General features: G+C 41.1%; 1 protein-coding gene across 3 annotated transcripts in view; it reads left to right on the top strand.

Annotated features, from left to right (window-relative positions):
- The window catches only part of SHTN1 (shootin 1), a 66,688-nt gene extending 42,743 nt beyond the window's left edge, over positions 1-23,945 (top strand). For 2 of the 3 annotated variants that reach the window (XM_064464239.1, XM_064464241.1), the window contains exons 10-17: positions 581-734; positions 2,946-3,051; positions 4,811-4,890; positions 8,974-9,083; positions 9,731-9,784; positions 12,827-12,947; positions 13,861-14,044; positions 22,421-23,945. In XM_064464239.1, coding sequence (XP_064320309.1) covers positions 581-734; positions 2,946-3,051; positions 4,811-4,890; positions 8,974-9,083; positions 9,731-9,784; positions 12,827-12,947; positions 13,861-14,044; positions 22,421-22,631 — 1,020 coding nt within the window. In that variant the 3' untranslated portion in view covers positions 22,632-23,945. The remainder of the gene's footprint in view (positions 1-580; positions 735-2,945; positions 3,052-4,810; positions 4,891-8,973; positions 9,084-9,730; positions 9,785-12,826; positions 12,948-13,860; positions 14,045-22,420) is intronic. The other variant, XM_064464240.1, reaches the window with a different exon arrangement.
- Positions 23,946-23,980: the final 35 nt, after the last annotated feature.

The following is a 23,980-nucleotide window of genomic DNA, read 5'->3' as shown; positions in this document are numbered from 1 at the left end:
TGCAAAGTGTTGTGATAGGATCTAAAGTGCTAGGATCTAGACAGATACATTCTTTGAAACTGGACTAGGTCAATCACTAACTGGGAGGAATCACCATTGCTTCACATACGAGCCTGAAAACGCGTTTTCCTTTAGCTGTGAGGCCTGTTCTTAAAACTCTGGCAATAGAGGAATGCTAGGAATAGGTAGGCAGTTCCTGTGCTTTTATCAACGCAGCAATACTAAGACTATATGTAATCTCACATGCTTCTGAATTAGTATTTTGCAAGAATAACTCCCAGTTCATGGACAATCTCTGCATCTTTGGCTCCTTGAAGTCTAGAGCAAAATGTATATATTTAGGGAGCTGGGAAGTCATTGCTACTCTACACCTGAATGCTGCCTCTAAACCTGATGTTCCATAATTCTTCCCCAGGTGTCTGCATGTGTTGAGACAAGGGAGTTTAAATAACCAACCTGTCAGTGGAAGCAGTCTGTAAGAGAACAAAAATGTCAATGTTCTTGTATTTCTGATGAAGAACAGAAGGAAGGACAGAAAATACCTTTTATTGTAATGAATGCTATTGTTTGCCATCTGCAGATTAAGGAATTGGAAGAGCAGCTAGAGAATCAAGGACTGCATAAGGAGATCAGTCGTCTTAAACAGCAACTAGAACTTTTGGAAGAAGATAAAAAGGAACTAGAGCTTAAGTGTCAGAACTCAGAAGAAAAAGTTAGAGACCTAAAGCATTCAGGTAAAATCACATGACTTTCATTTTAGAGGTACTGCAGAAGGGTTGTGAGTACTGCACGTCTGATAGAATTATTTGTGTACATTTGAGACCCCAGAAGCAACAGCTTTTGTGTAGCTGAGATCCAGATCTGTGCTTCACAAGACAAAGAACAGCAACTGCCTCCAACCACAGAACAGTGGTGTCCAGAATGTGTGTGAAAGAATAACCTTGTAAAACTTATGTAAGGTATAAAAATCCTGTTATTAGATTGCCCTGAGTCTTACAGATGGACATATACATGTGAATGTGTTTCTGTCTGAAAGACACAATTCTTTGTATTCAGTCGAAATGTACCTTCTTACCTAGTTTCAAAATAAATAAAATGGGATAACTCTGCTCTTTTTTTTTTTTTTTTGGCAAAGATGCCGAGTGATTTATCAGACTGTGAATTTTACAAAAATACCCCATAATTATCAAGCTACTCATCCATTTAATAGTCTTGCAATAGAAGACACCAGTGAAAATAAAGATATGGTTTACCCCTTCATATTGACATGTGAGAAAACAGTTTCTGCTGATGTGAGAGGGTCTGGGGGAGGTGTTTCTTTTTTTCTTTTTTTAAACAGGTGTTTAAAACATAAGTGCTGCCTTCAGAGCCCTACAAAGGGAGTTAGCAAAACAAATCAGGTGGGCTTTTGTGGTTCATATCCATGAGAACGATATGTCTAAACCTCTTACTTGTAGTCAAATTTTTTGTTCCATGTCAGATGACTGAAAGGAAGGAAATAGCCTTGCTAGCTACTGTGTCTGTCTGTCTGTCTGTCTGTCTCTAAGATTTAAACTAATTCCCAAAGTATATGGGCAGAAAAGATTCACAGAACAGTTAAAGGGAAAAACTGTTGCAGTGCAGGTGTTCATACAGTTATTGCTGTCAGGATGGTGCCTAGCTTGTCTGCAGCATCCTATCTATTGAATGAGGAAATTTCTGACCTCATGCTCTTTATTGAAAAATTATTTTTAAAAAGGGCCCCTGGTGTGTGTGGCCTCACAATAGGGAATGTGGGACTATGGTTAATTATTTGCATGTGCCTTTGCCTTCAGTCCTCGTTCAGCTTAAGGCCTAAGGAAGTGCTAGTTTTAAGTATGATATCTGGTCAGAGAAGCATTTGAGCCCCCGTCAGAGGACGCCAAAGTCCTTATCCTTAGTTAAGACTTCACTATAGCCATGCTTTTCTGAAACATATCCATAAGAAGAGGATTATCCTTAAGCTTGTTAGTAGTCTTGCTTGGAAGACCTGCTTTGTGTTAGTTTTACAGTACCCAGCCTTAAAAATAAGCTCAGACAGCTTATGAGTTCTTCTCAGCTGCCTTGGAAAAGATCTAACCCTTGCAGTAGATTCTTTCCTTCCAGTCTTGTTTGTCCTTCAGAAGGAATTAATCAGCATAAAGATTGTACCTGGAATTTAAAGTCACTCAGTTAATTTTTTTTCCTTTTTAAATTTAAAAGTAAATGTTAAAGATTGTAATTTTAATTTGAATCCATCATTATGAGAACAAAGAACCATATCCACTTTGGAAATCGTATTCTGTACTTCTGCCATAATTCCTACTGTATTCAGAACAATAGCTAAAAATTTTTGTAACTAGAAGGAATTTAAGACATTTTTTTTCTGTTTCTGCCCTTCCCCAGTTAATTGCATTTGAGAACATTTCAAGTGCCAAAAAGTAATTTCCACATTCTATATCTGACACAAAAACAGGAGACAAAGAATCCATTCTGCCCACTGCCCAGTTTTGGCCATTTTTATGGGGAAAACCCACACCATCTGGAAGATGGAGATAAGTCTGGAAGCTGAAATTGTTCACTTCTTTCATCTCTTCTTAGTTCATTCTCAAATGCAACCTTAAACAGACCGTCCCAGGAATGTGATAAACTTTTCCCTGCTCTATCATTTTAGATGAAGGATCCTGTATGAGTGAGTGTCATTTTAGTTTCAAAAGTAACTCAGGGTGGAGGTGACAGGTTTAATGAGAATACTGTGCATGTAGGACGTGGTTCTTGGTAGAAAATGTTGCCAAAACCAGGACTTCATAGCAGTTGTGTGGTTTAATCTTGTTGTTTGTTTTTTAGTTAATTAGTAGCTTTTTTGCTTAAACCATCAGAGTTGGTTTTTTAGAGCAGATATGAGAAACCAAGAACTCACTCTCGTTTGTTTTATTGCTCCTGCGCAGTTGATGAACTTCAAAAACGAATACAGCAGTCTGAAAATCCTGCACCACCTCCTCCACCACCGCCACCTCCTCCTCTTCCTCCTCCCCCTCCTCCTAACCCTATACGGTAAGTGCCTAAATCAAGGGTCACAGCATTAATGCTTTGCTGAGGCAGGACACATTATATGAGCTTGCATCTAAGCAGGAAGAGTGCCTTTAAAGAAAAAAAGGCTTTCTCCATCTGTCTTGGGCTCTTTACCAGCAGGACACACTCTGTGCCTCACCTGCCAACAGACTAACACCCTGATTGATGTTGAACCGTGCCTGCCTTGCCAAGTCTAACGAATTGTATAGACCGTGACTTTGGAGGAGGAGGGATACCTGTCTCCTCCAAATTTAGGATATTATTTTTTTCTATTCACCTTATAGCTGTAATTATAGACTTGTGAAATGCTTGTCTGAATCTACTGCTAAGAAAACACCTCTGAACCAAAAGATATGTTGGATTACTGCATGTCCCTTCCTGTCAGATACCGGTGATGAAAATGCAGACTCCATTGCATTCCCACAATTGCTTGCATAAGTAAAAAAAAGAAATAAAAAGCCCAACCAAAAAAAAACCCCAAACCAAACAAAAACCAGAAAACCACTACCTCATCACCAAGCAGTTTTGGGTGAAATTATCAAAATTAAGCCTGGTTTTTGCAAAGGACTGTAAAAGAGGCTGACCAATATATGATGTATTGGGCATTAGACCCAAATTAATTAACTAAGCTCTAAAGTGCGCTTAGTTAATTTTAGGAACTCAGCTAATCTTCATGTTGTCTGCTTGGCTTTAAAGATAAATGGACTTTGACACTTTCTAACCTTCTGTAATAGAAATTACATACAAGAGTCTTGCTAACTGCTGTGTTAAAAATATGAAAAGAGATGATTAGCAGGGAGAATTCATCCCTTTGTGCATTTTGCTTTGTTTTAGAAATCTAAAGTAAACATGTTTTGAACAATTGTGTTTGGTCTTTTGCTCCTTTTACATCTATTAACTCATTTGGCTTGCTTGCCTATTTCTCACTAATGTGTAGCGTGAATTAACTGTGTGGGGATGTTGTGGCTTTTTTGTTTTGTTTAAGTTTCTGCCCTTTACTATTTGGAATAGATAACACTATTAATTTTAAACCCTGTAGTAGCTAAATCAGAGTATTTCCTTCATGCACTGTGACGTTTATGTGCACAGAGGTTGTTTCAGAGCCTAGGCACTGGGTGCTGCTTTTTTCTGGCACCAGGTTTTGACCCTTTATGTCAGGGAGGTCGTTCTACTCCGTAAGGAGCAATCTTCAGTAGGGAATGATAGGCCCCACTGACACATCAGATGTGCACAGGAGCTTATATTTGGCCTTTAAGATGAATTGTTTCCCTGCCTGGCTGGACTTGTACGTTTTGACTATAGTGAAGGGATAATTATTTGACATTTTAAGAAGATTACAAACTTGGAGTTGATGAGGAGATACTGATCACCATATTTAAGTGTCCTCTGGAGAATAATACTTTGCTTCAATATCTACAGCTCTTCCTTCCTTTTATTATGCCAGAGCAGCTTCAATTTGTCATGTGTCACAATGAGACACTGTCTTTTAGTATTCAAATCTTGGAGTGTTTTGATTTGTGCTTAATGTCTGTTAAATAAATTTCTCTGGTGCATTTTGATGGGAGGCATTGTGGGGGGTAATTCAGTACATACATCTGCATTCAAGAACTGTTAAATGAGTCTTTTGTAAGTAGCTGTATAATCAGGTGTAAGCAAGCTGTTTGTGTGTCATGTTCAAGTTCATTCTAACAGTGTGTAATACAGGACAGAATGACAATCTGCAGTTTCATTTTCCCTAAAGGTCTCTCATGTCAATGATTCGCAAGAGATCTCACAACACCAACGTGAGCAAGAAGGAGAAACCTCCTCAGCAGGAGTCAGGTATGGCTCATCCTTTCCCAAGTCATGCGGATTATTCACTAGGTACTGCAGATAAAGCTAGAGAAAATGACCCATGGGTACAGGGTACAGAGAGTGATGCAAATGCTTCTGGTTGTCAACATTAACAACTGCTGTCTGTGTCCCAGCGTGTCCCTGGGCCTTGAAGTCCAGAAATGTGATTGCAGCGCAGTCATATGTGCTTTGAGATAGGAATAGGTATCTTTGGCATTGTAGCTTTGGTACTCCAAGCTTCCTTGAGATCCCTAGCAAATTTGCATAGCCCTCATAGCCATCAGTGCCCCCACAGCTGAGCTGGTGATCAGCATCCAGTTTATTTTTTCCAAATGGATTTTAGTATAAACAATCTTTGAGGCAGCAGATTAAAACTTTAAGGGAATACCTAGCACTTGCTGTAACTGAAAAAAATTTGTCTTCCTACTTCTGGCTCTCACGCCTATCAGATACGTCACTGAGCTGATTTCATTCACTGATGTGGCAGAAAGATTTTTTTGTTGTTGTTAATTTTTTTTTTTCCTCTTGGGGAGAGGGTGGTCATGTTTATTTCAGGCTCACAGAAGGACCTGACGAGATAAGCTCTTAGCTGGGTTGGGTGGATGGGAAGGACAGGATGGTTTAATTTAGGCTCCGTGCGGTTACACTGACTCTGTGCAGCCTGTTGAGTTGCACGCGGGCAGCTTGGAACTGCCTGTAGCAGTTGCACTATAGCAGCGTTGAGAGGCTCGGCCTGTGTCTCTACCCTGTACAGCATGTAGCTGCAGCTACAGTGTGTCCAGGGCTTTGCACTTCCTCGGGTTTCCTGGAAGAGCCAGAAGAACAAACCTGACAAGCATTAAGCTGAGAACAGGTCATACACAGAATAATGCAGGGAAGTTTCCAACTTCCAAATGGCTGCTTGTTTGTGATTTCTTCCATCCAGAGCCTCTCTGCAGAGCTATTTTGTTAAATGCTTCAGTTTTCATCCCTCAATTCATATCTTACAAAATTACCACTTAGAGTTGACTGTTAATGCTAATCCTTTAATAATGCTGAAAACCTAAAACAAAACAGAATCTTGCGCTAAGGTGGCTCTGCATGCAAAGTAACAGCTGAAATTGCATTTTATTGTTGTTAATGGAAGCTGGAAACTTAGGTTGAGAACAGGAGTTAAGTATGGATTTACAAATGATCATGAGTGCCTGAAGAGTCAGAGCTAGTTAGACAAGTGTTGCCAGTTACATAACCAAGGTTTTCCTCGCTGTGTCTCTCTCGCTTCTGAAACAGCAGGAGTTTGTTTGCAGTGAATTGCTTAACTCAGTTGCTGCCACTTAAACAAAGAAGGGGGCTGCAGAAGGAAACCTGGCTGAAATTATAGGTATAGGATATAATTGTTAAAGAAAAAATTGCTGTTAGCGGACTGTAGTGGTATGTAAGCATGGCTGGATGGGACCGACAGGCAGAAAGTGGGGGAAAGGAAGTGTTACCACTCCCATTTTTAAGGTGAGGAACGGGCTGACTTGGGCAGGTCCCTGAGGGAATCTTTGGGAACTGGTTACCAGTCTGAGAGAAATGAGGTTGTTGGTCTGGGTAAAATAATTAGAGAAGTGACCTTGTACTGAGATCTCTGATGAAGTGTCAATCTTATCTTTCAGTAAAAGTTCAATTATGTTGCCTTCATTTATCAAGTTTCTTTACCTTGAAGCATCCTAGATGTTTTGATTACACCTTTTTGTTGAGACTGTTACAAACAGTGATTGCAGGAAATACTATAAAATTCGCTGTAAGTTCTCTACACCCTATTCTTTCATTATTTATTAGCAAACTTTAACAGTTCTGACCTTTCTTCAATCACATATAAACTCCTTCTTCTCTTAATAGCTGAGCTGTTCTTAAAATAAACATAAAAAAGGGGGAAAGTTCTTTCTTGATCGAGTTGTTATATCCAACTTGAGGCTTGTTTTGACCCTTGTTAAGGACTTAGAATGAGTGAGTGGTTTCTATCCCATACCACCAATTAAGCTTTTATATTTGAAATAGCCTGTTTGTGAAATTAAAGCCTGACATTAAATCAGCTTACAATACAGAAACTGCATTTCTATGAATCATCAATAGTACCCTGACAAGTGAGAGAGCAAAATTATATTTAAAATTCCTGTTGTATAAGGAACAACACTGTAGCTTTGAATAGTGTCAACCGAGTTTCTCCATGTATTTGCTTTAAGTAGTCTTTTATTTTCCCTTTTTGGTATGGCACGTTAAGTGTTTTTTGTTATGTTATCCAGAACACTGAGAAGTTAACAGGTATTGTTTAGGTTCATCACACAGTTGCCTGTTTCATCTGAATATTTTGCAGTTCGGATACTGATTTTCTTGCAAATCAGCAGGTTCCTTTCGTGGTATTTAAATTTTGCCCTTTAATGCAGTACAGTATTCTTTAATGGTGTCTCAGATGTTGGTGTATCATTTCAGCAAGGTTCTTAAACCCATATGAAATACAAGACACATTTGCTAGTCCTGTAATGGGCTGCATATAGGCCTCGCCATGGGGCATTATCAACTTGTCCTGTGTCAGTGAAGCTGGGGAAATATCTGCTCAGCCACACACAGTGAAGAGACACAGTGGAAGTGGGGCGTATTCTTCAGTCCTGGGTGCTTTAGCCTATAGCACTGAGTTTTTGCACTTCCCAAACAGGAACTTCACGTTTTTGCACTTCCCAAACAGGATCTGGGTCCTGCTTCTCTCCAAACTTCTGCAGGCACTGCGAAGTCCACGGCTGGATGGTTCCTCAGTGTTGAGATTCAACAAGGCCAAGTGCCAGGTCCTGTACTTGGGTCACAACAACCCCAGGCAACACTACAGGCTTGGGGAGGAGTGGCTGGAGAGCTTCCTGGAGGAAAAGGACCTGGGGGCGTTGGTTGACAGCTGGCTGAGCATGAGCCAGCAGTGTGCTCAGGCAGCCAAGAAGGCCAGCAGCATCCTGGCTTGTATTGGGAATAGTGTGGCCAGCAGGAGCAGGGAAGTGATAGTGCCCCTGTGCTCGGCACTGGTGAGGCCGCATCTCGAGTACTGTGTGCAGTTTTGGGCCCCTCACTACAAGAAGGACATTGAGGTGCTGGAGCGTGTCCAAAGAAGGGCAACGAAGTCGGTGAAGGGTCTAGAGGTTTTATAAGGAGCAGCTGAGGGTGTTTAGAGGGGAGACCTTATCGCTCTCTACAACTACCTGAAAGGAGGTTGTAGCGAGGTGGGGGTCGGTCTCTTCTCCCGAGTAACAAGCGATAGGACGAGAGAAAATGGCCTCAGTTGCACCAGGGGAAGTTTAGGTTGGACATTAGAAAAAACTTCTTCACCGAAAGGGCTGTCAAACATTGGAACAGGCTGCCCAGGGAGGTGGTTGAGTCTCCATCCCTGGAGGCATTTAAAACAAGGGTAGACGTGGTGCTTGAGGATATGGTTTAGTGGTGGACTTGGCAGTGATAGGTTAGCGGTTGGGCTCAATGATCTTAAGGGTCTTTTCCAACCTTAATGATTCTATGATAATGTGTGTAGATTGGCATTTTGTCCTTGAAGAGCCTGTGACAGTTCAGCAGATAGGAAAGTTTGCTAGTAGTGCTGAATTCAGAAACTAGAATTCCTGATAACTAGAGATGAGGTTGCTGGTTTCTTCTACTGTGCAGAAAGTGGGAACACCTTTTAAATGTATGTAGTGTAAGGCCAAGTGCCTCTGTGGTGGGTAGAATTAAGAGTAAGGCAGTGGTAAGAAAGACCCTGTGAACAGCCCACTTAGGAGGAGAAAAATAAGCCTACGTATTTATGCTTATCATTTGCATTTTTAATAAAACTGAGGAAAAGCATGGATTTGGATAGTACATGAGCAATACGCATCACACATACAGGCAGGGAGTATAACTAAGTACATCGTATATGCAAATGCCATTTCATCATTAAAACTAAATTATGATTATGGTAACTGGCTATATATGCCAAGCAGGCTGTTTAGGAGGTTGTTTACCATGTTTTTTTTCCTTTGGACTATTTCTCTGTAGTTCATCTCTGGAATATGATATGTTCTTTGATTTTTGGAACAGGTGAAGAAGTTACGGATCTCAAGAGACAAGCTGTTGAGGAAATGATGGACAGAATTAAAAAGGGAGTTCATCTGAGACCAGTCAACCAGTCAAGCAGACCTAAAACAAAGGTTTGGAATAAATAATGGAGCAATAATATCAGCTAAGTACAGTAATTTACACTGAAAATAAATCAAGCTTTCTATAAAACATTCAAAAGAATACATTTGCTTCACTCACCTCATTTGCTTTGCTTGATTTTTGAATAAAATGAATTACAGCTGCATATATCTGAAGAACAGAAAAAGAAGAGAAGCCAACAATAAGTAAATAGAAGCCCAGTTTCTTTGACATGGAAAGGAACTGAAAGCAAGCATCTTGTAAACAAACAGCTACTGAGAAACTAAGAACACAGGGAATGAATGAGTTGGGTAAAGAGGGTGATTGAGTAGGCTGTATTTAGCAGTATTTCTTCCTTTTATGCAACACTTAGCACTAATACATGAATGTGGGTACTATAAAATATTGCTTACCATCTTCACAAAAGCATAATCTTTCTATACGTATAGGCTGCAATTCACTGTAACAAGCTAAGTCCCTTCCCTGTGTAAAAATAGATTGAACGTTAGTGACGTGCCCGTGAGAGGAGAGAGCAGAGGAACATAATATGACTGCACGCCTGTGCCGTAGACCTTTGTACAATGTCTGTCTTCTAGCACAGTCTGTCATGGTCCATTTCCTGTGTTTTTTAACATGTGTGTGTTGTGTTTGTTTACAGCCAGAAACACCAAAGCCTTCTGAAAGTGCAATGAAAGAATTAAAAGGGATTCTGGTAAGAAAACTTGTAGCGCATGTTCCAGTTGTTTCTTCTCATTGAGGTGACAGGGCCTTCTGTGCAAAACAGCTGAGTATTTGAAAGTTCTGCGTTAGTGTTTTGGTTTGAAGCTGTAGAGCATTTTTGGAGTGAACCCTCCGATTCCAGTTCTGACTTTGGTCTGAGTAAAAGACTGGTTTTGGTCTTGCTAACAGAATTTATTTTGGAGAAAACTAGCCTGTTAACTCTGCTCCAGATTTGTACCACTAGAGGGGATGTTATAGCCTGCACCTGCCATAGATCCTCTGGAAACTTTCCAGGTGCTCGCAGCAGAGATGCTGGGGGAGGGAGAGGCAGCTGAATAAATCTAGTCCAAAGTAAAAACCCTGAACTGCATGTACAGTAGATGTAGGGTTCTCAACTGTTTGAACTCCTGCTCTCTACTGAGGCACCAAGTTTCTTGTCAGCATAGAAATAGCCTAAATACAGCAAGAGGTGTCTAGTCTGTCTACATTTATATGTGGAAAAATTGATTCTGAATAGCTGTCCACATACCCATTTATCACTGAAAACATTAGGCGTGTGTTTGGTCTTGCTCAGAGCAATGTGTTATTTGCTGCTGGTCTGTCCTTTACTCATATATGGCGTTTAGTTAACCGGTTGTTTCTTTTGCACAAGTGCTAAAATTGTATCAAACAGTCAGAAGGAGCTGTAGTTCTTGCTCCCTGACTTCTGTGACCCTGAAGCTTTTAAAGGTGAAGTGGAAATTTGGCACATCAAGGGAAATTTCACCTTTGTAACGTGAAATACTGTGAAATTCTGCCCATATCGAAGCAAAATGCTTCACAACCACTCCACAGAAGGTAAGGCTAATCATTCTAATCATCCATGATGTCACCTAAACAGGCCTTATAAAAATAACTTCAGTATTATGTGGGGTGATGCAAGACAGTACAGCAGAGCATAGCCACAGCCTGCGCTGTGATTTAAAATCACGAGTGTGGCACCAATGACGTGTTAAACTTACTGTTCTCCAGTCACATGAAAGCAGGGAAGGGAAGAAATGATCTAGAGAGCCTACCGACCTTAATGCCAAGCTCTAATTAGAGTGACACGTAATTAAATGTGGAGGTAAATAGGAAAGGAATAAAATGCAACACAGAGATTGTTTTAAATGGAACTTGTAAGTACATGAATAGTTTGATATGGTGTGCTGTTTGGACAAGTGAGGGTTGGGCTCAACGGTCCTGCCGAAGGCCCTTTCGTTTTCTAATAGCTGTTTTATTTCTTTGATACTGTATCACTGTCATCAGGGGAGACTTGATTATGTACCCACTGAAGAAACCCACAGTCACTGTACTTCTGTATCTAGCTTGTTGCTTTTGAGCCCTTCAGGATATTTGCATTATAAGACAAACAATATAAAATCCAATTCCAGTCTATTCTTGAGACCAGTCATTATGCACAGTCAGACAACAAACGTGGGGGTTGGATATGATGGAGTAAACATTTGTTGTTACTATGCTAATTATGCATTTCATGTAGACCTCCATATAATTGTTACAAACAAAACACATCTATGCTCTGTAAATTGCAGAGTTCGAGCGACTCTGTCGTGCAAGTTGCTTTCGTGCATGTACATTCGTACAGATCTGGAGCATACTATTCATGAATAAGTAATAAGAAATCTTATATTTAGTTATATATAGAGTGTGTGTGTATATACATACATATATAAATATATGAAAATATATACACTAGATACGTGCACATTTTAATATAATAAATGTGTGTATGTATATAATATGCCTGTGTATATATATACACTTATCTATTTCATATAGAAACTAAATAAGAATATAGAAACTAAATAAGAACTGAGAACTCTAATAAGAACTGCTCAATTCAATTTCAAATATTTGCCAGAGAAAAGATTTTAACTTTTGGGTGGGGGTAGAGAATTAGTAGCTGAAAGTAGTACAGCTTTTGCAATTTGTGATGCCATTTCTTTTTGTCATTTGCTGTTTCTGCTCAGAAGTTATACGCTTGCCAACAAAATATGTTAAGAATATGTTATTTACGCTCTGGATAGATGCTATACGACACATTTTGGAAGGCTGAATAAATGGTATTCCTGGGGATTCCTAAAGATGGCAATACTCAGAGGAAGGATGAAATAGCACATGGATGCCAAATTTTCAGTTGTATTTTAAACATTTTTAGGGAAATTTTGTAGTGAAGTGGGTGCTGATCTAGTACCTGACTCTTGTCAGTTGGGAAACGTGTGCAGTATGCACTATGTGCGTGTTAAAAATGTGGGGAGTTTTGGGAGGTTTCAGACTTTGATGAAAGTCTCTTTCTTGATGTTCTTAAGAAAAGTGCTGCTGGGTTTGCAGCTTAGCTGATACAAAATCCTGACCTTGGCACAAGGCAGTCATAGCATGGATTTCTATTTTGTATGCATAAGAAATGCTTCAACTTGAGGTCTAATCCTATGTGTAAGAGAAACCATGAACACAGGCTCAGGTTTATGCCAGATCAGCACGATTATAGGATATAATAACATGCTGCAGTTGCAGTTAGTCCATACTGACTTCTGCAGATATATGTACACACCAGGATGCAGCAACACAGGACTGTGCTAAAATATAAAATATGCTGGAGCAGTGAAGTATGGACCTTTGGCTTTTTGGTAATAGAGGTTAATTATGGGCATGGTAATGCTCTAGTAGTTTTTTAAGATCCTTTAAATATTAAGATGGAGGAAGTTGGCAGTTCCCTGCAAACATCAGGGTTTGTTCATTAGTGGTCCAGAGCATCTTTCTTAAGCCTGATATCAACCCTCTAAGGTTCCCTGCAGCGGGAAATCCAGGTAAGGGGAGGAGTCGTGAGCCAAGCCCCAGGTGCCCTCTGTTATACTAAAGAGCAAACTTCACACACTGGTATAGGACTGCCGTTGCTTTTCTGCTGTTTAAAAAGGTTCTTACATTGTGCAAATGGGATGTTTGGCAAGGCATCATATATCCTCAGAGAGCTGCTCATGCATGTTTCTTGCTGTAGGAAACATTGAACAAATCCACTAGTTCCCGAAGCTTGAAGTCCCTTGAAACAGACAGCAGTGAAACTGAGCTGGAACGAGTTCTGCGGCGCCGGAAAGTGACTACTGACCAGGACAGTGGCAGTAAGTGGCTGGACTCCTTCGTAGTCCTCTTCCTCTCCCTGCACTAAGTGACGCTTGAAGCTTTACTTTCTCTTCCAGACCATTGCCATTTCAGCCATTACGGAGAATTGTGCTGAGTTCTGCAGTGAATCACTCCCCCGTCGTACCTGTCGCTTTTCATCCCCATTTGCTCCAAGAGATGCCTTTGTCGGGATTTTCTGCACGCACAGCTCTATATACACAGGTTCCTCTGTCCTGCCTGGAGCTCAGACATTATTATTGGAGCTAGTAGTCTGAGCCTACTGTGAAAATAATCTTGAAAGTAATGGTAACCAGAGAAATGAGGGTTTAGGACTAATGTTTTGAATTAACCTCCTCTGCAGACCAAGGCTCTGCAGTTTTTAAGCTATGCTTTACTATCATCATCTGTAAGAAACTGGTTAGAAGGACGGTCTGTGCAAGTACAAGTCCATGCCATAGTCGATGCAGATGTGGCTTGTTTTAATGTCACTGTATGGTTTTAGCTTGGACTTTGTAGATAGACAGTTAACTGACTACTCATTAGTATGAGCACAGGCTTTTTTGTCACTGGCCGGGCTCGTGCTCCAGCTGCACTTCAGGCTGGGAGAGCACTGGCAAGTTGTGACTTGGTAGTGCTGCGTGGGCAGCAGGACTTACCACCCCAGGAGGCAAGGGGTTTGCGTGCACAACCGTGTCAACATAGCAAGCCCTGCTTGTGGTGCAGGAAAGGGTTAATCTTGGTGGGGAGAGCAGAGCTGCAAATACGGTATTTGATACTGCCCCTGCCCTGGATACTGTTCGTTAAAATTCTGTTTTGATTTCTGCAGTTAGCTTGAATTCTGCTGTGCTTATGTGTTGTTTCTAGACCAGTCAGTCCGGATAACAGAAGTATTAAACTTCCTTTGGGTTTTAGGTCCCACCGGAATCTTGGCCACATCAGAATCAAAATCTCTGCCTGTGCTAGGTTCAGGAGCCAGTGCCGCACAAGCAGCGTTGAACAAGAAAGACCTGGAGACAGAATTTGGTTCCAAAGTACCTGACTCAGGTTCGGACTCTAACCAGCTTAAGGGTGTCACGGGCTCCAAGCCTGCATTACAGTAAGTAGAATATGGATTTCTAGATATATTTTAATACCAGATCTGTTTAGCTGGTGCATTTTGAAAGTGATTTGATATCAATTTTAGTTAACAGGGTAAATGTACAGTCTGCAGCTGTTTACCACTGACTCCTCAAATAATTTGCAATCTCACATAGAGGTAGAAATCAAATTCTCTGTAATAAAGTCCTTTTCCTGTAAAATCTGTGAACATTCTTCAAAAAAAAGTTCATCATCTATGCTGGAAAAAAAAAACAACTCCTCAAGAGTTTTTGAGGAATAGCAAGGTTGAAGTTCTTTTTCATATCCTCAGGAGAAGAGGGATGGTCCTTACGTAGTTAACTCTTGGTTTTTAGAAAAGGTAGTTCTAGCACAATATTTTAAAAAAATAGAATCATGTAAGTCATATTGGTCTGTATACAGGTGTGCAGGGCAGTTTCTGTTGGAATGAAACAAGTCCTGACTATTACTTTTAAATATTTGTTGGTAGACATTCTGAATTACCTTGAAATCTCAAGATCAAGATTTAAAAAAAAAAAAATTGCAGTTAGTGCTGCATTTACACAGATGGGCAGAAGAATCTTCCGTCACGACAGATTGAAGACCCAAGGTGCCACTTAAGCATCAGAGAGTTAAACCTGCTTCAGAAATATTTATTTCAGACAGATCCCGTGGAGGATTGGCTTGTTTTACAACAATACCAAGCTCCTTTTGAAATTAGGCCGTGCACTTGCTTCAGTTCCCTTGCCAGGTTGTTTGTCAGTTTGTCACTTCAAGAAAAGGAAATAGATGAGACAAATCAGATTGGCAGAATATTGTAATCATGGCTAATTAAACCTCTGATTTTCCTGCTCTATCAGTTAAAAAATACCACCCGTACCAATTGTAGCAAGTCTACGTTGCTTGGTTCAAAGGAGTTAGTCATGACAAATGAGCTGGAAATTCAGTTTGCGTCAATTTTTATGAACTGATATTTACTTCACTCTCCTGCAGGTACTTCTATCATTTATTGTTTGAATGGATAAAGAGCCCAATTTCCTTCTGTGCTCTACAGTTTTATTTAATTCGCACCGAGTTTTAAAAGCAGAATGCCTTTTTCAATCATATGTATTTTCCCCTTTTATTTCATTTAAGTGTCCTTAGAAGAAAGATAATCTTCATGTTAATTTAATCAGAAAGATGAAGATTTGTTCAACAGTTGATTTGACATGAATAATGCCATTGCATTTTCTTGAACTGCTACCCTGATAGAAAGGTGAGGTTGTTCCTGCAAAATACTGTGTTTGTAGTCTGTGGATTTCTACAATTTTGAACAGATAACCTTAATCAGAAAATACAGCAACTCCTACCACCTTTTGTCTACCTTTATTCCACCAAACTAAGTGGAGATTGCATTTACAAGAAAGGAAATGAAATAATTGCAGGCCCTAAGGTCTTGCAGAATGCGTGGTGAATTGACAGTGAAAAGGATCTTGTGTTGACAGTCACAGTTGTTATGTGTTATAAAAGCATATGTGAAGCTCAATTTATTTCTCAGCTTGCCTATTCAGTGACATCCTAAAAGACACATTTCACTTCAATTTATCTGTTTAAAGCATTAAAACAAATGTGGTGGGCCAGATTCCTTAGTGCGGCAGGGCTTCTTTGCGCCAAGTCACTGATGTAAACATGCTTAATTGGAAAGGCTCGTTGCTGAGGATGGTTTTTCAGTGAGGGAGCAGGTGCTGGGGCTCTCATACTCTTCTGCCGCTGGGCTGGCAGGGAGGAGCAGAGATAACCTAGAGGTTTCATACCATGTCGAAGTGCAATTACTTTTCTTTTTTCTCCTGGGTCGTGTTTGCAGCAATGGTTAGTAGAAGCAGCCTCCAGACTCCAAGGTGTGTAAGCGCTGCTTTGAAACAGGGCTCATTTGAAGCAGACATCAGAAGGGGGTTCATTTGTCTAACCTGTCTGACAACTTGGCTCTGGAATTAGGCAGTTTTCTGGGCTTGCCTGGGTACATCCATGCTAGCTGTTTAGTTTGGATCTGCAGAGCACTTCTAAAGCAAATCTCCCAGTTGACCCTATTTGCTCTGCTTTGATTTGTATCCTGGAGTGGTCTTAGTGCATAACCTGGATCCCTGGATTCATTGGATGAGTGAAACTAAACCAGAAGCCGTGATCCAGCCTGTAATGGCTGGCCTGGGGGCCACATGAGAGCTAGCTCGGTGAATAACCCGGCTGAAACGTGTGTTATGAGGACGTCAGTGTGAAGCATAGGCTGTTTCCCTCTAAACATCTGCTGCTGGTGCACCACACTATTTCCTAAGGAGACGGTGTTAACTAAACAAACAGTACGCTGCTTTGTCCAGATACGCTAAATGACAAAGGCATACAAAAGATGTATTGTGGCTTCTCTTCTCCTTATTCATACCTGAGGCAAAAGGATGCAGCTGTCTCATCATTTGCAATTCCTTGAAACCTTGCAAAGGTGTGACCTGCTTCAGCTGTTTGCAGCAGCCAAGCAACCTTTTACAGCACAGTAGAGGGTTGCATGTCTCATAATTACCAGGTGTCTCTTGCAGTGCGGTGTTTATTCTTTCTTTCTCCACCTAGATATTTATGTACAGCTTCCTACAGAAAACCTTATGAGTAGTCATGCATGAGATTTCTCTTCCCTGCACCATCCATTTAGTGAGGCTTGTAATTTGAAGGAGGAGGTAATACACACATTTAACTGTGAACAGCCCTGTTCCTACTTCTTTATTGATGTTGAGTAACAGTTGTGCACACCTGTTCTCATGGAGAAAGAAGGTCACGCCTTTGAAAAAGACCCAGTCTTGAAAATGTATCTGTGACCAACATGCGACAGAAGTCAGCTCATTGAGTAAAGTCCTGGATCCTCCCCCTGTCCTCAGTGACGACCTAACCCAAGTACTAACGGGGTTAGTACTCAGTCTTTCGCTGAAGTAGGACTCAAACCGTGGTTACTCCTGTGGTTACGTGTTACCAGAGCACTGGCCTCCAGCTGAATCAGCTGGGCCACTCATGTGAGTTGCCAAAGGAGGGGTTGTGGAAAAGGGCCGTAACGCAATGATTCTGCAATTTCCCTGTAATCAAACTAAGTGATGATCGCTCAGAGAGATTACTTTGGAAGAAGAATTTGGGTTTCAGACCACTAGGTGAGGTGTTATTTCAGTGCAGAAGACTGTTGGAAGAAGGGTTTGAAGCCATTAAGCAGATGATTTGGAATGTGTGAAGTTTCGCTGAGGTGGTGCTGAGGGGGAAGACATCAATAATGTGCGTCCTATGGAGAAATTGAGGCCTTACCTCAGCATTCAGGTAACTTCCTCTGCAAATCTCTTCCCAAATGTTTAACCCAGCATGAGTGTAATTCCGTGACAATTGCTTAGAAGAGAATAGGTGACAATTTAGTTCCCCTGGGAGCAAAGAGAGTTCCTGTGACTCCCTGCAGTGGGCAGGCACAGAAGGGAAAGGTGTGTCTGGCTCTGCCCCTGGGTTTTGGGGGAATTTTTTTTTCCAGCACTTTGTAAACATTTTGTTTCTGGGCAGCAGAGTTCACCGCTAACAGAGTGAACCACAGAGAGGGTTAGTCTTAATCTGATGATTTTATACAATTAAAGGATTTGTCCTCCTTCTCCTGGCTGTAATCTTAGTACCCCTGAATCATCTACCAGCTCTGCGGGAAGCAGCTCAGCCTCAGTTAGACAGAGCGGCGAAGGTTTTCCAGTGCAGCTTCAACATGGGCAATTTACTTTGAACAAAACAATGGGATGTTCTGGAAGTTTGAGGTCTCCTCAATTTTAACTGTTTTAAAAGCTACGGTCACACATTTTTCTTGGACTGTACTTTTCGTGTGCTCTCACAGCGCAGGTAGAAGCTCTCCAAGCTTCTTCATTTAAATGAATTTGCCAATCTTTTCAAGCATTTTCAAAATAAAGCACCTAAAAATGAGCACAATTTCCTGTGGCATGATCCAGCATACTGAAGATTGTCTGCAGTTCCCTTGCTCGCTGCTATGTTGACCACCTTTCTGCTCAGCTAGATTTAGCAGGGGCGCTCCCAAAGTGGGGAAGGTTTCTTGCACGTCTTTCACGGATGTCTAGTACTGGTACTATCAGAGGAGGGAACCAACAGACTAATTCACTAGTGTCACTGTTTTTATTGCCTCTCATTTCCTTTTGACAAATACTGTAGTGTGGTGGAATTTTTTGTTCATTGAAGACTTTCAAGACTTGGAATTGGTGTATTTTTTTTACTGTTGTTCAGTTATTAGCCTTTGGTCCTGTCTGTTGTATTCCCCTGCCTTGTTAAAAATTCTGCAATATTTAATAAACTCATCTACAGCTTCTACTCTTGGTAAAAGTTTTTGACTGAGGATAAAATTGACTCACCTCTTGTGGTCTGGCACGCAGCAAACAGACTGCGGTGGCACTCTGCTGAGCTGAGACCCTCTCTCCTTTTCAGGCTGGTTCATCCAGGTCAGAGGCGGGACAGCTGAGCTGCTGTTATTTGGCAAACCCTCCTAGTGCGGTAGTTTGGAAAGGACATAGCAGTTGGAGTACGAACTTCATTGCATGAGGTTATGGGGATCTTGTAGGAAAATGGGAATGCTGGGGTCAGGCTGGGTGGTAGGTAGGCAAATGCCAAGCTATAATTGGCATGTGCGCATGGTTTTTAAGCATTATATATAAGCAACTGATGGTGAACAGCTGCCAGATTATCTTACAGCTTCAAATCTCATTTTTGGGGGAGGAAGGAGTAGCACTGGTAGAGTTTTATTTTGGTTTTGAAAGCAATTGTGCTATGAAGAGAGATGGCAGCTAGTTCAGCTTCCTAGATTAGGGAGCTCGCTGAAAGACAGAGCATACTAATTTGATGCCATGTTAAGTGTTGGCTTTTGTGGCAGAAATTACTTCATTTGTACCAGCTCAGATTCCAGGCAGTGTATCTACGTGGTGTCTCCCATGCTTATACTATATGCTTGCAAAACCAGGCTTTGCTGGAATAGATTTTTGCCAATATTTTCTAAATATGCTGTAAAAACCATGGATTTTCCTACAGTGCTTCTTGTTTGGTTTCCTTTAGCCTTCTGCTTTTACATATTTTTTTAGGAAATTGGATGGGACTTCATCCAATAAAATTTTCCATGACATTTACATAAAATTCTGGTTTCTAATGGAAACATATTACAATGATTTCATGAAGAGAGCACCGAGCAAGGTTAAATAATACCAAGGCTATAATATTAACCAGAGGAAACAAAGAAAATCCAAGTCTCAGTTGACAACCCAATCCTTATTTTGTCCTTGTGTACTCCTACTGTAAATTATTTACAAAGGGCACAGCAGCACTAGCTCACCCATGGCCCGTCAGGTATAACCCTTTATTTTTACAGCTTGTGTAGCTTCTGTAACCGTATGAATAGAATATATTGCTTTTGATACTCTCATGTCACAAGCAGGCCTTCTCAGTACTGTATGGGACTTTGCATATCCCATCCAATTAACCTAAAATACATTTATCATCTAAATCTGGATTTCACAGTGCAGGTTTTACATTTAGTCATAAAAATACATGCAGACTTAAGAACAATTATGTATGAATGAGTACAAAAGAACTAGGTTCTCAGTTTCTGGCTTAAATATATGGTTGGACAAATAACAGGAATACTGATAACAACATCAACAATTTTAATGAGGAAAGAGCTTTGCATAGAACTAAATGCAAATACCTTGGCTGGATAAATTTGTAATTGTTCAAAACTGTGGCTAACTCTATCTGTACTAATTGCTTCCCAGCTTTATTTGTAGCAGTAAAAACTGGTTTTTGAAAGGGAGCACCAAAATTACGTTCATTCTTGAACTGAAACTTTATTATGCCTGCATTCTGCTCTTGACAAACTATGGAAAACGAGCTATGAATACCTGATAAATAGGGTTAATAATTTTTAACAATACCTTGGCTGTAACAGCAGCACCGTCAGGCTGGTGCTGCAACAGTGTGAAGGATTTAAAGAAGGGAATGCTAGTGCAACGAAGTCTGAATAGTAATTCTTATTTTTATGCTTGAAACGCTGATTTAATCACTGGTTTTCTCCATTAAACTACTTTATATCGACATCTTTCATTTTTCTGTTATTTGAAGGTGGTAAATATGATGGCCGTTTTATCCATTTTTGTTATAAATGAACCAGACTTCAGAGCGTTTGGCTGTGCATCAGTTGTTGGAATGCTGCCATACACTAATGCAGACTCCCCACTGTGAGCCCAGTGAAGAATTATACTTTGATTCACCAGATTGTATTAAATAGTCCAGCTGTTGGGATTTGAAAGATAGTTACCTCCAAAGTGAAATAAAAATGAACTTGGCATTTATGGCTTTGACCATTTTTATAGTGTTGGGCAATCAGCTTTTCAGAGGTAGCACTTTTTAAAATAACCCTCTTCTGGTTACACTGCTTTAAAAACTTTAATTTGCTATAACATTCAAAATACCCCACCTTGTATTTTCTGGAATGATTGGCAACTTCTGCATAAAATAAGCATTATTTTCCTTATGAAATCACTAGCTTCTGATGATAATCAAATGAGTCTAAAACTGTATCTATTAGCGCCAATTTCTGCATTAATTAACTTATACCGAAGTTCTAATGTTAGAGACAATTCTTGTAATTAAAGCTTGAACGTGGAATTTCACTTGCTATATCCAGCGCTTCAGTAGCGAGCTAAGTAAATTCTTTCTGAAATGGAAAGTGCAACAACTGCTTTTTCCGTGATTATTTATTTGTTTTTAACCTGTACATTTACTCTCCCCATCCATCAGGTGGGAGCCAGTACATTCTCCACCCCGTGCTCTAATTGTTGAGGGGGGTGACCTCTTTTTTCTTTGTCATTTTCCCTAGGACAAAGACTGTCACAATAAAGAGCAGTTCATAGCAGATGGATCCGGTAGCTGAATTTCTTTCTCTGGCCTCCAGCCGATTCTACTTTTTCCTTTAAAGGGTGTCATCTTAGTGGTATGGAGGGCTGTTCCTTACGAGTAAGCGTGAAAAATTAAAAAAAAAAAAAAAGAAAAAAAGGCTCTGGACTAGCAAATGCAGTTGCATTCAGCAGCTGTACAGCAAGGCTTCCCGGGAGGTCAGAGCCACGCACCCGCTGCTGCATGTAGGACCTTCCTGCACGCGGGATTTTTGCACCTGTCTGGGTTGGCGGTTGCAGCGGTATCGGCGTGGACGTCTGTGCCGTGTCCGTACCCCTGTGCAAGGCCCCGCCTAGAGATGGGCGAGCACCCAGGGGCGAGTGCCCTCTCCAAGCACGCCTGGTCACGGACCCTCGGGCACAGGGGCTGACAGGAGGAGGTGCAAGCCTGTGCTTGTAAGCTGCCTGCCTGCCTGCCTGCCCAGCGGCAGCGTGAAGATGGCAAAGGAAACACCCTGGTCTGTGACTTGCTCAGGTCGTGCTTTCCCCGTGCTTGCCTTGTTCTCTGCTGGTGCATTCTAGCTCATCTCAGGGTTTGCCTGCACGTTTTCAACGCTCGAACAAAGCTTTTGAATATAGACAAGTGCTTTTAGTGTTCAGAGCATGATGCCAGCCTCGACAAATAACCCCAGTATCTCTGACCTTTCCTTCCTCTCTCCCCGCTCAGAGGGCTTTTTATCTGTAAGAATCCTTGCACTGCAAGCAATCAAGACGTAACCCCATTTCTGCAGTACAGAATGTAGGTCTAACGCCCTCTGTATTTCAGCAAATCCAGTAGGTGAGCGTTCGGCAATCATTTGCACTTGCTCCCAGTGAGACCACCAGCAGCCCGTTGGTGCCGAGCCGCGGCGGAAGATCTGGTTGCGCTGCCGCTGCCTCCCTGCCATGCGCTGGGGCGTGGGGACAGCGGAAGCCCTGCGCAAGCTGCCGGGGGATGCAGGTGTGGGGAAGCAGCCGCGTTCTCCTTCCAGTCCTGTTAGCCTTGGACCCCGGCAACAGGTGGCGTTTTCTCTGGGTGCAGCTGCTCTGGGGCACATGGGGGAACCTACCTCCAGCTCCAAGGCGAGCAGAGAGAAAATAAATTCTTAAGACTTCAAACTAATTCTTTCGTAGCCTAAGGATTTTTTCAGTGCTTTGTAAGTTTGTTTTTCCTGTTAAATATCTTCCACTGCTAGCTTAACAAATGATTCAGGAGAGGCAACGCGACCGCTGCATTTTGTGGACTACTATCCGTATGTAACAGCTGCAAATCTATAGACATCTACTCACTGCTTTAGTAGACTGGTCCTGGTCGTACGTGCTACTAATAGTAGAAATGCTTTTCTGTATGTTTATATTCTTTTTCCTAAATGTGTGACGTGTTATCTGTATTCATATATTTATTCTTTTTCCTTTAGATCAACTAGTCATACAGAATTTACAAGCAAAGCTTCTAGCAGTGAAAAAGAGACAGAATCCATTGTAGTTTTAGATCCTGTTTCTACCAGCGGGGATCAGACGTCTGAAAACACGCTGAATCAGAACAAAATGAAAGAAGAAAAAAGCGAGCCGCTGCATAAAGAAATGAATGCTGAGAAAATAAAAGAAACAGACAGTTCTAACTGTTAATTGTTACTCTGAAAGTCTGTAACTTTCGGGAGCCGTTATCTGGACATGTAAATGGCTTAGGTGTGTTACTAGGGGCTGCGGTCTGTACTCCAGGCTCAATAATATAGATTGAAATAGTCTTTTGTATGCGGTTTTGTTACATGCATTAAAGTGTTAAATAACTGTGTATCACACACAGTCCCTCTCCCATTTTGATTTCGCAGGTCTGGTTAATATTTTCTTTGATATTGTCAGTTACGTTTTCTTTAAAACTGTATTTGAAAAGGCTTTTTTAATTATTTTTTTGCTGAGAAGAGATACCTTGTTAACGGTCTGTTCTGATGCTTGCCGGAAGGCCCTTGCTTGGGTTAGACCCTGTGAAGGTGATTACACGCACATCAGCTTTAGGGTGAGGGTATTACTAATAATGAAAAAATCGGGTTTTAAATACATTGTTTTAGAAGTATTTTGATATTTACTTAAACCAAGATCTTGTAGGTCTCCTTCCTGCCATTTCCACGCATGTTCTTTTGAGGAAATGAGAAGCACAAGCATAACCCTTCAGTTTCAGACCCCTCAGTGGATGGATGGCCCAAAGGCTGAAAAGCAGAGGCAGTGCAGCGTGTCACTTTGGTACCAAGAGTTTTGGTAACGATAGCCAAAGTCAGAAGGTTGTGGGTTGAGATTGGTGCTCTCATTTGGATGAAAAGCTTTCGGAGGAGGACTTCCCTCCTGGTTTTTGTTCCAGTGTTACAGAGCAAAGTTTGGACAGGCTGCAACTGCAGTCTGTATTTGCTGCTGCAAAAAATAAGTCATCCTGGGCTCCCGCAAGTACGGAGAACCTTTGGGATTGCAAGTTGTTTGGAATCAACATTTTGAGGACTCCCAGCTGAAACCTCGCAGCCCTAACAAATAAGGCTTTGCTTTGAACCTGGCACACACTGGTGGCATTAATTCCTTCATTAGATAACAGTTTAGATGCCTGTATTTGATGACACAAATCCCAGTTTCCCTCAGCCCTTATTTCCTATGAAGACAGTGAGATAGGTACATAATTGATTTGCTGTGCTGCCAATTCACATTCCATTGTGGTCTCTTTTTAAATTCAACAGTGTCTCATTCTTTTATAATGAACGAACAAATGTAATCAGGGATTTACCTAAAGATCGGTGCAACTGAAATTGGGTGGTCAAGTACTTGAATGCACTTGGATTACTTTTTATTTAATGACTTGAAACAGTGATAGTACTGAAGGATGAATGTTCCACGTTTGTTGGTTTGGCTCTGCATGCAACTGTCTGGTGCTTTTCCTAAAAATAAAACAATAGTAACGAGTGTGGTAGTTTCACATCTTTTTTGGTGGTTTTTTT

This window comes from Phalacrocorax carbo, chromosome 12 (assembly GCF_963921805.1).
Source record: "Phalacrocorax carbo chromosome 12, bPhaCar2.1, whole genome shotgun sequence".
Taxonomy (NCBI): Eukaryota; Metazoa; Chordata; class Aves; order Suliformes; family Phalacrocoracidae; genus Phalacrocorax; species Phalacrocorax carbo.
Note: the sequence above shows the minus strand (reverse complement) of the source record. Positions and strands in the feature narration are given on the sequence as shown.